The following is a 13,756-nucleotide window of genomic DNA, read 5'->3' on the forward strand; positions in this document are numbered from 1 at the left end:
TCTTTCCACTGTTCTGGTTACTGATTCAAAATTAGGGATATAAGAAAACAAAAACACCGAGTCAAAGTCAAATTTTTCCCTCAGGAGGTCTTAAGAATGCCGTAATTATGAAAAATACATTTAAATAAGAACAGGACACTGCATAAAAACATTCAGCAATCCTTATCCTAACCTACTGAAAACATACTGTCCATAGTCCATAGTGTTTCTAAAATCTGACACTCTAATGTTTGCTTTAAGAATGTCTGAAACCCATTCCAACTACTTGCCACCTACAGCCTCTAAAGTTTGTTGCAGCAGACGCAACTTTTAAAATTAGATTTCTCTGACATATTTGGTCCATGTTGTACAAAAAAATTAAAACACATTGGTGAAAGATGTAGACACATTTTTACAGCTTAAAAAAATCAATGCTGTTGCTTTGAGCCCAGGGAAAGACCAATTAAATAGACTATAAAAGTCAGAATAAAGCTACTATTTTTCACTAGACACTTCCAATATTTTAAAGAACATCTTGATTTTTTGTAAGTTCACTCATTGACTCCACTTCTATCCTCAGGCCAAAAATGAAGAAACATAGTCTTAAAAGAACAAAAAGATTTAGAGTTGTATCTTTATCAATAGATTTCTAGGTGATTCCAATTCATTTTGCTAGGCAATAAGCCATATGAAATCAATATTGAAGGTGCATGATGATTTATGCAGAATACTGGTGAATTAAAAATAGCAAAAATAATAAATTCATTAAGGAATAAGAAACTAGAGGTTTTCTATGTGGTTTCTTGTGAGATCCAAGATGATAAGACTCTATATAAACATCTTGATATGCCATGAAAGCCCTTTGGGCCAGATGACCCATCTTTAAATATTGGCAACAGTAACTAGTGGACCACTTGAGTGTTGGTACATATGTACATACATTTGTCAAGATTCATTGAGATATATACTTCAGATCTGTGCACTTAACTATGTGTGAGTCATACTTCAATAAAGGTAAAAGAACAGTTAAATACATAAAGAACTGTTAACCTAAATAAAAAGAAAAAACTCAACTACGCTAAGATGCAATTCCTCATCTATCAGGCTAGCAAAACCTCAGATGTGTTACAAAACACTCTGTGAGGCTATAGGGAAACATATTCTTTCTTATGTTGCTGGTGGGAATGCAAAGTGGTACAGCCTCCCACAGAGGGGAATCTGGAGGTGTATAGCAAAATTTCATATGGATTTACCCTCTGACCTAGCAATCTTACTCACATAAATCTATCTGAACACTATACCAACAAAAGTATAAAAAAATAAATGAACAAAACTATTCACTGCAGCACTATCTGTAATGGAAAAAGACTGTAGTACAAAATTCCATCAATAAGTGATCCTGCCAAAATAAATTGAACCCGAATCTGACCAAGTTTCCAGATATAACTACCAATTTACTAGAAATACAAGAGACAGAAAAACATGTTAAATGACACCACCAGGATGTAGTCAGCAAAATCCAGAATGTTAGAAAGTAAAGAAGACAAACAATACAATTTCTTCAAAAAATAAATTATACAAACAAAAGAAGATAGAGGAGGAGACCTAAAAAAATAAAAATTAATTGTAATATATTGACCTTACTTAGATACTGATCTGAACAAACTTTAAGTAAAAAAATTGAAGACATCATGGAAATTTAACACACTGGATCTTTGAAATTAAGAAATTATTAGTACTCTAATGGTAATGGTATTGTAGGATGTGGGGTGGGGCTGTTTAGCCCTAATCTTTTAGAGATACATGCTGAAATATTTATGGTTAAATATGATGCCAGGGCACCTGGGTGGCTCAGTGGTTGAGTATCTGCCTTTGGCTCAGTTGTGATCCCAGGGTCCTAGGATGGAGTTCCACATCAGGCTCCCCACAGGGAGCCTGCTTCTCCCTTTGCCTGTGTCTCTGACTCCCTCTGTATCTCTCATGAATATATAAATGAAATCTTTAAAAATATATATTATGATGCCTGATATTTGCTTCAAAATAACCTGGCACAGGGGAAAGTTGTGGTAGAGAGTATAGAAATATAGAGAAAACAATAGCCAAGAGCTGATCATAGTCAAGGCTGAGTAAATTACATAGAGATTAACCATTCACTCTAATTTTGCATGTGCTTACAATTTCCCATAATGTTTTAGAAAAAAGAATTAGTAGACAGATACTTAAACACCAAGAAATATTCATTTTTGGTAAGCAAAGCAATTCAAAAAAATAATTATAAAGATCTCTTTAATACTTAAATTAGAAATGAATACTTAACATATAATATACCAAAAACTGGTCTGTTTCTGGCCCAAATCTACTATTTGGCTTCAGGTTCAATCTGAGCCTGTGAAAGACTAGATCATTCTATGTTCACATCAGTGTCTTATCTAGCAGCCCAGAACTCGTGCATGATCGGTGACATTGACACATCTGATCAATATAACAATATCAGTAATAGAAACTAGGCAAGTCATCTGAATTTACTGTTAATTAATAATTATTAGAAGAAATTAATAATCATTATTAGTTAAATGTTATTAATTATTAATAATTAAGTGTTAACATTCTATCATTCAGTTTAAGTATGCTTACATTTAATATTGCCAGGGTATACTGCTGTAATAATTAACAATGATTGTTAAAGCTGTTAATTTCCTGTGCTCCTTAATTAGGAAAAAAAAAGTAGGAAATGAACCGATCTTTAATACAAGTATTGAAAGAATGTATGAACTATATAGCATTAAGAATAAAATATATTTTTCATGAGCCAATGCATATTTCATAAAAATAAAAATATAAGAGTAACAAAGATGATATTATAATCATAATCCTAGTTAGTGTAGATTGATTGATATATATATATCAGCATTCATAACATTAAAAAAATAAACTGTAAGAATTATATTTCAATTCCATTTAAGCCACAAATCTTTCAAAGAAAAGTCTTATTTGGAAATTGTTCACATTTTGTAAGAGTCAATTAAAAGCAAAATGTCAACTTGCCATCTTTAAATGAGAAGGAAAGGTCAAAAGTCATGTAAAACAACATTCCCAATACATCTTTCTTAATCCAGCTATACTAAAAAATGAAAACTATAGAAAGAAAGAAGAAAGTATTAGAAAATGATGAGGTATCCGGGACACATTTTGTTCTCACTAACCAAAATTCAAAACAACATATACTATAAAAATGCTTTAGCAGGACAATTCTTCATCATTATGAATCTATGGAGACTAAAAATGGAAGCAAAAAGCTTATCGAAATGATTGCTACAGACTGTGAGCCATTTTCGGTAGTTGAAGACAAGGGATTTTTTTAGATTTGCCAAGCTATAAATCCCAGGTACAGTTATTTCCAGAAAGTATGTAACTAAAAAGCTTCTTCCTGAATTATATTCTATGAACAAAAAAGTTACTGATGTTATTTAAAATATCAGTTGAAAGAGATCATCTGTTTAATCTCACAAATACGTAACACATGAACCAGAGAAGCAATCTAGTAGCAGACAAGGCTGAGAAATTACTGCCCTTGTACTTAATATCAAAAAATGAAAGCCACATCAATAATTAACATTTTTAAGCATATTTATTCTTTGATAGTGATTCTATTACCATAGAGAAATTCACTGTGACCAAGCACTGATTTTTGATACTCAACTATTCCACATTCAGCTAAAAAAAAAATTTTTTTTGGTATATGATGGATGGATAAACAGATATAGAGATGATAGTTAAGATATATGTATACATATATAAATATATATGTACATGTTTCAATACTGACAGGGTATAGAGAAAGTGTCTGTGGTGGTATCTTTATTAGAATAACACTTTGGGAAAGAACTTTTAAAAAAATGCATATTTTTTGGCCCAAACATTCCAATCATGGGAATTTATCCTATGTATGATTTCCAATATTGTAAAATTGGAGACAATCCAAATATCCAAAACTCAGGATGTGATAAGGCATGTATCTTTTTCTATTTGAAGTACTCATCACGCTTGCTTTTGCTTAATTTTTATCAGCCTTGAGATCCCAATTCCAATGTCATTGCCTCAAAAAAGCCTTCCCACTCAACTAGGATCAAATCCTGTTAGTATACATCAGACAGCATATCTATTATTTGATAAACACTGACTTTCCTCCTCCTCCTCTCCTGCAAACAATATATGCCATGAAGCTAGGGAATGCATTTTGCTCACTATTGTATCATCGAGCCATGTGATAAATATTTATTGATGAGAGTAATTAAATATTATATAATAAATATCATAAAGACTACGTGGTAAATTGTTAGAGAGAAAGTACACAGGATTTCATGTCTATGTTTATCATGGGAGAAAATAAAATATGTGTGTATATGTTTATATCTCTAAATATGTATGTGTGCATATATACGTTATACATACAATGGGTCAGAATAGAAGTCAGAAACATGAAAATAGTTTCATTAGGATAATAATTATATAAGTGATTTTCCCATAAAATTTCTTTCAATGTTCTGAAAATACCAAATTCTTTCAAAGTCATATCTGAACAGAATAAATAATGCCCTTTATAAGAGGCCTCCTTAATTTGAGGGGATATATCTCACTGATAGACAGTCATTTATTTGTAATAGGTACAAAATGTGCTTTGGAATCATGTTTGCCTTTTTAAAAAGATATTAACCATAAAAAAGCATGCAAAACTAATGCAACACAAAAATATTAAATGGAAGTGAAAATTTGTAAACTACTTAATATGTCACTTTGCCAAATCAGATTTTTAATGCAACCGAGCAATGATAATGTTGTTTGTAAGATGCACAAAGAGAGAAAGATATTGCATGAGTAATACTAAATCATTATTGGTCCTAAAATACTGTGCACACTTACAAATAAACCCCTTTCAAATTTAGTCCAGGTTCACCTTTTCTGAGATCAAGGCAAAAAAAGAGAATTGTAGAAAAAAAAAGGCACCTGAGGGCATATTTATATCATATTGCAAAAGGAGCCTTAAATCAGATGATAATCCATGGCTGGCATTTATTTGCAATTCTTATTTTTCAGAGTAAGTTAGAAATTGCTGAATGTTAATAAAATGGCTATCTTTCTAAAAGTAAAGACCTCAGGATTGTTAGGACCATTAACTGAGGAATGCATATAAACTATACAGCACAGTGTCCCAGAGCACTCAATAAACATTAGCTGCTATTCACTATTAACAATAGTGAATAGTGGAAGATTCTAAAAACTATTTAGAATGTCATTTAATTTCACATTTACATTGTAAACATCATTTTACTTTCTGGAAACACAATTTTCCAAAACTAGAAAACACACATACACACTTCTAACCTTAGGCTCTATAGAGGCAGACGCTAATTTTTTTGCTTCTGTTAATGCATGCAACTGTTGATAGTCTACTGGTTTATACTTGATGCTTCTCATTCCATTTTTCATTTGGAACACCAGATTATCTGTTTTTCATCAAAAACAGAAAATGACAAAAAATAGTATCATATTATTGGAAGTCTAAATATAGTTATGGCAACATTTTGACTGCAGGTCTTATTTTTAAATATTTTTAAGCAAAACCAAGAAATAATATTACAACATTCATATTATATTTGAAACTCTAGCTCTAGAAACTTTAAAAATAATTACCTCTATATACTTTGCATAAAATGACTTCTAACAGAACATAAAGAGAATATTTCCATTTAAGTAAGTATATTGAGAATTTCAGAAAATTATAATGCCAAGATAGAAAGCGTGACCATTCTTTTTATTTAAAAAGTTTTAGGCATCAACCGTGAATATTTAAGTATCATCTTATTATAAATTAAGTTAAGTAGATTTTTAAGTCATAGTTGTATTTTTTTTTTTAAGATTTTTATTTATTTATTCATGAGAGACACAGAGAGAGGCAGAGACACAGGCAGAGGGAGAAGCAGGCTCCATGCAGGGAGCCTGACCTGGGACTGGATCCTGGGTCTCCAGGACCACACCCTGGGCTGAAGGTGGCGCTAAACCGCTGAGCCACCTGGGCTGCCTCATAGTTGTATTTCTAACAGAAAAATTGAAAATATTTCAATTAAACTTGAAAAAAGGTTGAAACTGAGAGCTAAAAAACTTAATAGGTCAAATAAGAATAAAATGATATAAAATGATCAGGTAAGCATTATCCATTCAAATACATAAAATGTCCTAGTTTAGTATGATATTCACTGTTCTGATCAAGTAAAACATAAGTAGAAGGTACTCAAAGACCAAGTAGATTAAGTATAATAATCTGAGTAATTCAAGCAAAAAATAAAATAAAATAAAATAAAATTTAGCCCCAATTATACGAATACTTATTCTGTGCCATATAAAACAATTGAGACTAAGTATATCATGGATCACATAACTTTAAGTAGACTCTAAATGATTGAGGACAAGCACAGTAAAGGAAAGTATGGTTACCTTGACCACTATTGAAGAAGATTAAAGCATGCATTGTAAGGCAACTGGAGACATCTTCAGTATGACCAAACAATGAGCTTTCCAATAAAATTTTGAAAATCAACATTCCAACTTTACATCATGCATAATCCACAATAAGTCATAGAACACATTTGGAAGTAGGAAAAATACCTAAAATACCGTTTTTCTGAACTGCCATGAATGGTTGGTCTCTTTTATTCAAGTCCTCCATATCTGTCAAAAAAAAAAAAAAAAGACAGCTAAAATTTCACACTGTTATTTTCCAAATGTTTTTAAAGATGTGTTAATCATTGTGTTTTTTTAAAACAAAGCCCAGGACTGAGTGCCTTAACTCTTTGTATTTACTAAAATTTGCTTCTCTGAGTTTTAGAAGCTGCCTTCCATTAGTTTTTTGCCTCTATGCTTTTCCTGTTCTTGGTGTCTCCTTCCAACCTCTGAAATTTTAATCTCCTTTTCTTGGATTGTATCAGTGACCAATAAATATTTTGTGATTTAAAAATTGTGTAAGTTTTATCTTGAGTTCCTAGGAGGAAAAAAACTACATAAATTAAAGAATAAAGTCAAGTAACTCACTACTACCATTAAACCAATCAGCCTTTGTGGCTGACTTCTAGAAAGCACTCAACGCACAGCTGCCCCTTCTTTCAGAGCTGGACTCAGTTTCAGAGAGTAGCCTTGTCCTAAGGTATATCATGGCTGGGGCAGCCTGTACCCAATGACTAAGCAAGGAGGGACTATAAATCCTACCAGTTTGGGCCCAATGTGGGTCATTCTGATGGACAATATTTCATCCAAAGCTCCCTGCGGGGTTGACCCAGACTTTGTTGGACCTGCATTGAAACTGACTTTTTCATCTGCTCAATCCTGCTTCTTCCTTCTTCCTTTCATGGGTATGGATCTCTAATGAATTTCCACCCCAAGCTCTGTCTCAGCATCTCCTTCCTGAGAACCCAACCTGCAGTAGCACAAAACTAAGTTAACATATTTTTAGGGTGCCTCCAGGGCAACAGATTGGTCAAGTGGTGCTTTAAGTAACTGTAACATTTTTCATAAATTTTTGTTCCATATCCACTAGATTGAACTACTCATGTCTAGTGACTTTTGCAGTAGCTTAAGTCTTCTTAAAAGGAAGAGAAAGCACAAGTTCATGACTTTTGGAAACTCTCTCTCATCCCATTCCTTTCCTCCCATGATAATTTATATCTGTCTTCACATCTGCATGTTTACTGGCTCAAAGTCTGTCTTCCTCCACAGACTGGTGGCCTATGTGTGTCTTACTTCTGATTGCATTCCCAGTGCCTAGCACAAGTAGTAAATGTTCAATAAATATTATTTGATAAAATGGATGAAAGATAGCTGAAGATAGCTTGATGTGTTCTAGCCTCGAGAAGGGCTGCAATACCAATTCCTTAGTCTGTACTACAGCTTCCCTCTCCCAGCAATAAATTTTCACTTTTCAAAAGTCTGACTTAATTCTGTAGTCTACAGGCAGAAATGGCAAATTTACATGCCTTAGAAGGTCATCAGGTCAATGAAAGAGTTACAAGGTACACAACCACAGGGAATGCAGAAATGAGATGAAATGAAAAATTAAAGAGCATTTCATGCCCACAGATAATCAAATACATTTTTTTTCTTTTTATTAACAAAGGTATTCCACAAATAAAGCCAGTATCCAAAACAAATGGTTGCTACATTCAGCAGCCAGTTCATGAGTTCTGGCCGACTGAGTCTTACCTCTAGTTCTCATCTCCATTCCCACCTGGAATTTGTCTGAGCTTGCTATCTCTTCTTGGAGAGACCTTGTCAGTTCCCTCATTGATTACCTTTAGGTTTTCCTCAGATTTAGGATTCATTTTGGGGGAATTTAGTTTGCAAGACTGAGGTCCTGAAACAAAGTGGGGTTTTGCAGACTTCCTTTAGGTTACCTTGGTCTAACATTGCTTAGATTCTCAGATTTTCTGAGGAAAGTCAGGACGTCCACACAACATTTCTCACTATTTCTACATGATTCAAATAAGAAACTTATAATAGAATACATTCTGGAAATCAAAATTGCAAACAAAAACTACTCTGTCTTCATGAACTTGAAATCTAGTTTGGTTGCAACTCTATAGAAGACCAAGCAAAAACACTTCTTGACCTAAATTTTTTAATATTTATATATAAGTCATAAATAATTACACTTATCTTTCAGGGATGTTGAGGATCCCTGAACTAAATAATTGTTAAACTGAAATAGTATAAAATTGACAATTGTAGTTTTCTAATATTGGAGAATTAGATAGGCATTAGATTTAGAATCTGAAAAGTTCACATATAATTTAGTCTAACTTCTCATTTTAACGTATAAGATGATTGCAGCCCAGAAAAATGACCAAGATCACAGAAAACTTCAAGACCAAAATCTCATATTAATAATACAAAAATCTCTGAAAATGAAGATGTATATCATAAGCAATATAGTGGCCAAATCCAATCTGAGCTGAAATCATTTGGCAGCAAATTTGACCCAAATCAAAGTTCATTTTATTTAATGTGGACATTCATACATTTGTCCAAAAATGTTAATGTGTTTAATTTTGGGGTGCTACCCAGATATCATCAGTTTTAAGTAATGTAGGGCATATGCTCTATATCACATTTTTTAAAAAAAATCTGAAAAATCAAAACTACATATCAAAACTACATCTGGCACCACAGCCTTCTGATAAGATATTATGAAACTGTACTAAAACAAACAATCCCTGATTCCCAAACAAGCATATGTCATCTAGGCCATTTCAATTTTATGCTTACTAGTGAACTTCAAAGTGGCTACTTCAGCCTAGAGTTAGAATGCTTTTGGCTGAGTAACGGCTATTTGAACAGAATTTTCCATGTTAAATAATTTTAAAGCACTTAGTTCTAAAAATTATTCCATGTTCACATTATGTGACATTTTAGAAATCGCTTATGAGTATTATCAAAATGTTAGACCTTTTAGATCTACTCAATTACTGAAAATATTTTAAAATAATATATTTTTATGAGAAGTTTCTTATGGTTTAGGAAGACTGTTTTGATATATAATGTAACGATAGCTTTGCAGTAGCTAGAGGATTGGATAAAGATTTTAATATAAGGTTAATTTTTACAGATTTGATAGAGAATCTAAACTTAAAAAACTACATGACCTCAACTGGTCTCTATGGGGTAGTTAAGCAAGAAGGACTTCTCTAGAGATGAGAAAAAATAGCAAAGAGATCATTTATATAACAAGGCAATCTTTTTACAGTGATAAAATTTGTATTATTCTCTTTCCTAAGAAAATCTCTTTTAATACACCAAGGAAGACAATGTCAGTTGTACTTAGGCTTAGAATTGTACAGCACATAGCTGGTTTGTTAGCTCTAAACTGCCTGACTGTGTAGACATGTACATTAGCCAATCACCCCATGAAGGGAAGTTTTCAGAAGTGTCAGGAGTTTTGCTAGGTCAATTAGGGTGAGAACAACACCAATATGAAAAAATATCTTGGGTGTAACATCATATTATAACCTTTTTTCATATGAAAGATCTCCTTTCAAATGTGACTTCAAATACTACAGCCAAAGTCTGATTTAAGCAATACTTTTCTAATATGCAGTATTCTCTTTTTAATTCTAAGTAGAATGGTGCCCATTACTTCCATTGTGAAGCATTATACATTGTTGTTGGTATAAGGTAAAAATATTGTCCTGGAAAAATTAATGGAACCAAAGCAAACCTATTAAAGTTTAACAAAAATAAAGTGTTCAGTTACATAATAAATATTTCACAACCAATTCAAACATAATGGGGGAAGCTCTCACTCAAAAGAGCAACTACAACAGAACAAACAAAAACAAAATATCTGGGAATAAACTGTACAAGAAGTGTGTAGGATTCATACTCTAAAAAAAACCCAAAAAAGTTTGCTAAAGGAAACAAGACTTAGATAAAGAAAATCAATTCTGATTCTGTGGACCAAATATTTAACAGTGGCAATTTGGGGATAGTAGGATTATAGTTGATTTTGATTTAGAAATTCTGTTCAAACAAAAAGAGAAAAAATATTTTTTACAGGAAAAGAAATACATTTTAAAAAATACTAAGCAGGGGCAATAATTATTTCACTATATATTAGGGGAAATGATGCCACAGTTTCCGTATTTTACCAGTCAGAAAAGAAACTGGATTTCATGACACCAAGAATCCTTTAAGTTGTGAACTTGTATATATAATTTTCCACGCTAATATTGAACTGACTTATTTCTCCTCTTCTATTAAAAAACAGGATATGCTAAATACATTTGTAGAATTTTGTAGAATTTGAAAACATTACCATTAAAATATTAACAAGTTCGTTTTTTAATGCTATATGTGGAATAAATATATTAAACTATCCTTTCAATTATAAAAGTACTGGTTAAATAATATGAAACTGTATAGAAAAATATAAGGTAAAAATTAAAATTTCCAGCCCTACTTAGCCCTAATACTCCAAATTTTTTAGCCCTGGCAGTCATTTTCAATGTTTTATTGTATATTCTTTCAAAGATTTTCTATGCACATGAAAGTACATGTGTATATTATGATATATGCAATTATGCATATATCATATGCAATTATGATATATGGACAGTTCTACAAGTTGTTTTTCATCTATAACTTATCTTTCCACATCATTCTATTTATATGTCTAAAGATATGTACAGACATATGCATGTGTCTAAAGGTATATATAGACATATCTTTAATGGCTGTTAAATAACTAATTCACATACATATCACTATTTTTAACCAGTACAAGAATTCAAGAATGAAATTTTTCAAAAAATACTTTACCCTTTTACAGCATAATAAAATCCAGAAGCAGAAAAAGGAAATCTATAAAATTTCTGCCCTTTTTCTAATTCATATAAATTTGCTTATGAAGCAAATTCTATATATACTCACCCTTTATGAATATCCCTTTCTTTATTTCTATAATAGCTCAAGGAGGGAATCTATTTAGATTCCCTCAACTTCACTAATGAAAATGATTTAAATAAAAATTCACTTTTCCTATATGCTTTTCCAATAAAAGTCTGGGGAGCAAAGTCAAGTAGAAAGAACAGAATTAATCAAGGCAAGCAACCCACAAGTTTCTGAGGGACTTCAGAGTTCCACAGAGAGTAGAAGTAACTTCAGTAGAGCCTCTCATGCCCTTGTTTCTGCTACATCCTCAAAGCTGTTCTCATCATTTCAAAAACACAAGAGAAGTTGCATGTGTACCTAGTTTAAAGCAGTACATAGTAAAAACAAAGAGTGGGGAGAAGAGGGAAATATCAAGAAGAGGGAATAGATAAATTCACAAAACTCATATTGATAGACTCAGAAATTCTAACCAGAAGCCATGACTGGCGATTTTAAGCTCTGCAAAACAACATTGGGAAATTAAATAATTATTTATGAAGAAATATTACTTTATCCCTAATTTTCTCCCTAAATGTGCAAGCCATAAAAGAAGAGTATTAAAAGTGATCCTCTGTTGTGAAAAGACTCACCACTTGCCCTTTCTGACTTGCAATTTTGGACATGCTTAAACTGGACACTTCGTCAACCTTCTTCTGACACCATCTGGGAATCCAGTTCCTCATCCTATACACCTGGACTTGAAGTTAGAGGCTTGTCTGCTTCCTCCTGGTCCTTTTAACTTCTAACTTCTCCATCAGTAGAAGAGCATCATGAAATTCAGCCCCTCCAAATCTTTTGTTTAGATTTTTGCAGTAGCATTTTATCTGTTCTCTGGCCCTGGCTGCCATCACGCAAGTGCCTGAATAAGCGATGTCTCAAAAACCCAAATATTTCTAATCCCCCAAATGTTTTCTCATGGCCTTCCAGGATGAGGTTCAAATTCTGCATACCAGGACCTTTTATTTTTTTAAAGATTTTACTTATTTATTCATAAGAGAGACAGAGAGAGAGAGGCAGAGACACAGGCAGAGGGAGAAGCAGGCTCCATGCAGGGAGTCTGATATGGGACTTGATCCCAGGACTCCAGGGTCATGCTGAAGGCAGACACTAAACCACTGAGCCACCCAGGGATCCCCACTAGGACCTTTTAAATCTAGCTCTTCTCTTTTAGCCCCTTCCTTACCCATTACCCATTACCCCACATGCGCGTTACACTCCAGCATTCCTAAAACATTTGCAGATCTCAGAATACTCACAGCACATCTGCTATGGTAGGCAGAACAACGGCCTACCAAGGATGTCCTCATCCTAATCCTCAGAACCTGTGAATAAATGTTATGTGGCTAAAGAGAATTAAGGTTGTAGCTAATTGGCTAACTTTAGCTATGGAAATTACTCATGTGGGCCCAATGTAATCACAAGAGTCCTGGAAAGAGAAGGCAGGTGTGTCATAGAGAAGGAGATGGGAGTGAAAAGCAGAGGTCAGAGAGAAGATAGTTTTGAAGATGCTATTCTGCTAGCTTTGAAGATAGGGACCAGACTCAAAGAATGTAGGCAATTCCAAAAAGCTGGAAAGAGCAAGGAAATGGATTCTCCTTAGAACCTCCAGAAGGCATGCAGCCCTGCTGGAACCTTTATTTATTTATTTACTTATTTATTTATTTATATTTATTTTTTTGGAACCTTGATTTAAACCCAATGAGACCTACTATGGATCTATGACCTCCAAAATTATAAGATAATAAATTTACGTTGCTGAAGCCATGAAATTTGTGGTAATTTGTTATTTAGCAATAGGAAATTGACAGTGCTCTTTCATACCTCCCTACCTTTGCATATGCTGTTACCTATGGTTGGAATGCCTTTCTCAACTCCTGCTTCTCTGGCTAATGCCTACGTACTTTTCAGTCTCGTTTTAAGCATCTTACTATAGTTTCTCTAAATCCAGGTACAGATTATTTGAATCCTTTCTTGTGCTACAATTATACTTTTGTAAATCTGCTGATGCAATTATTCCTTTGTTTAGTGTTAATGGAACATCTATAACAGACCAGACTAAGGAATATGGATTTATTCAGGCTCTGCAGAGAGACCTGCCCTGAGTATCTCAACTTTAGTAGCCCCCTTAATCCCCAGTCACTCTTTATTCCTCAACCTAATCATTTCCCTTCATAGCACTTCTCACTATGTAGCATTATGCTATGGACTCGTTCATTTATTTGCTTATTGTTCACATCTACAACTAGGATGTATGCTCTAGAAAAGCAAGTCCTTTGGCTGATTATCTCTATTTCTCTTGAGTGCC

General features: G+C 33.2%; 1 protein-coding gene across 15 annotated transcripts in view; it reads right to left on the reverse strand.

Annotated features, from left to right (window-relative positions):
* Positions 1–13,756, reverse strand: part of CCDC148 (coiled-coil domain containing 148) — a 281,502-nt gene that overhangs the window by 211,941 nt on the left and 55,805 nt on the right. For 3 of the 15 annotated variants that reach the window (XM_049106210.1, XM_049106211.1, XM_049106223.1), the window contains exons 1-2: positions 6,472–6,594; positions 5,362–5,483 (exon numbers count right to left, since the gene is read on the reverse strand). The exons of 1 other annotated variant lie outside the window; for it this stretch is intronic. In XM_049106210.1, the coding sequence (XP_048962167.1) occupies positions 5,362–5,483; positions 6,472–6,577 (228 nt within the window). In that variant the 5' untranslated portion in view covers positions 6,578–6,594. Of the gene's footprint in view, positions 1–5,361; positions 5,484–6,471; positions 6,595–6,642; positions 6,706–13,756 lie in introns of those variants that run through there. 11 more of the 15 variants (XM_049106221.1, XM_049106218.1, XM_049106219.1 and 8 more) reach the window with 9 other exon arrangements.

Source organism: Canis lupus, chromosome 36, assembly GCF_003254725.2.
Source record: "Canis lupus dingo isolate Sandy chromosome 36, ASM325472v2, whole genome shotgun sequence".
Classification (NCBI taxonomy): Eukaryota; Metazoa; Chordata; class Mammalia; order Carnivora; family Canidae; genus Canis; species Canis lupus.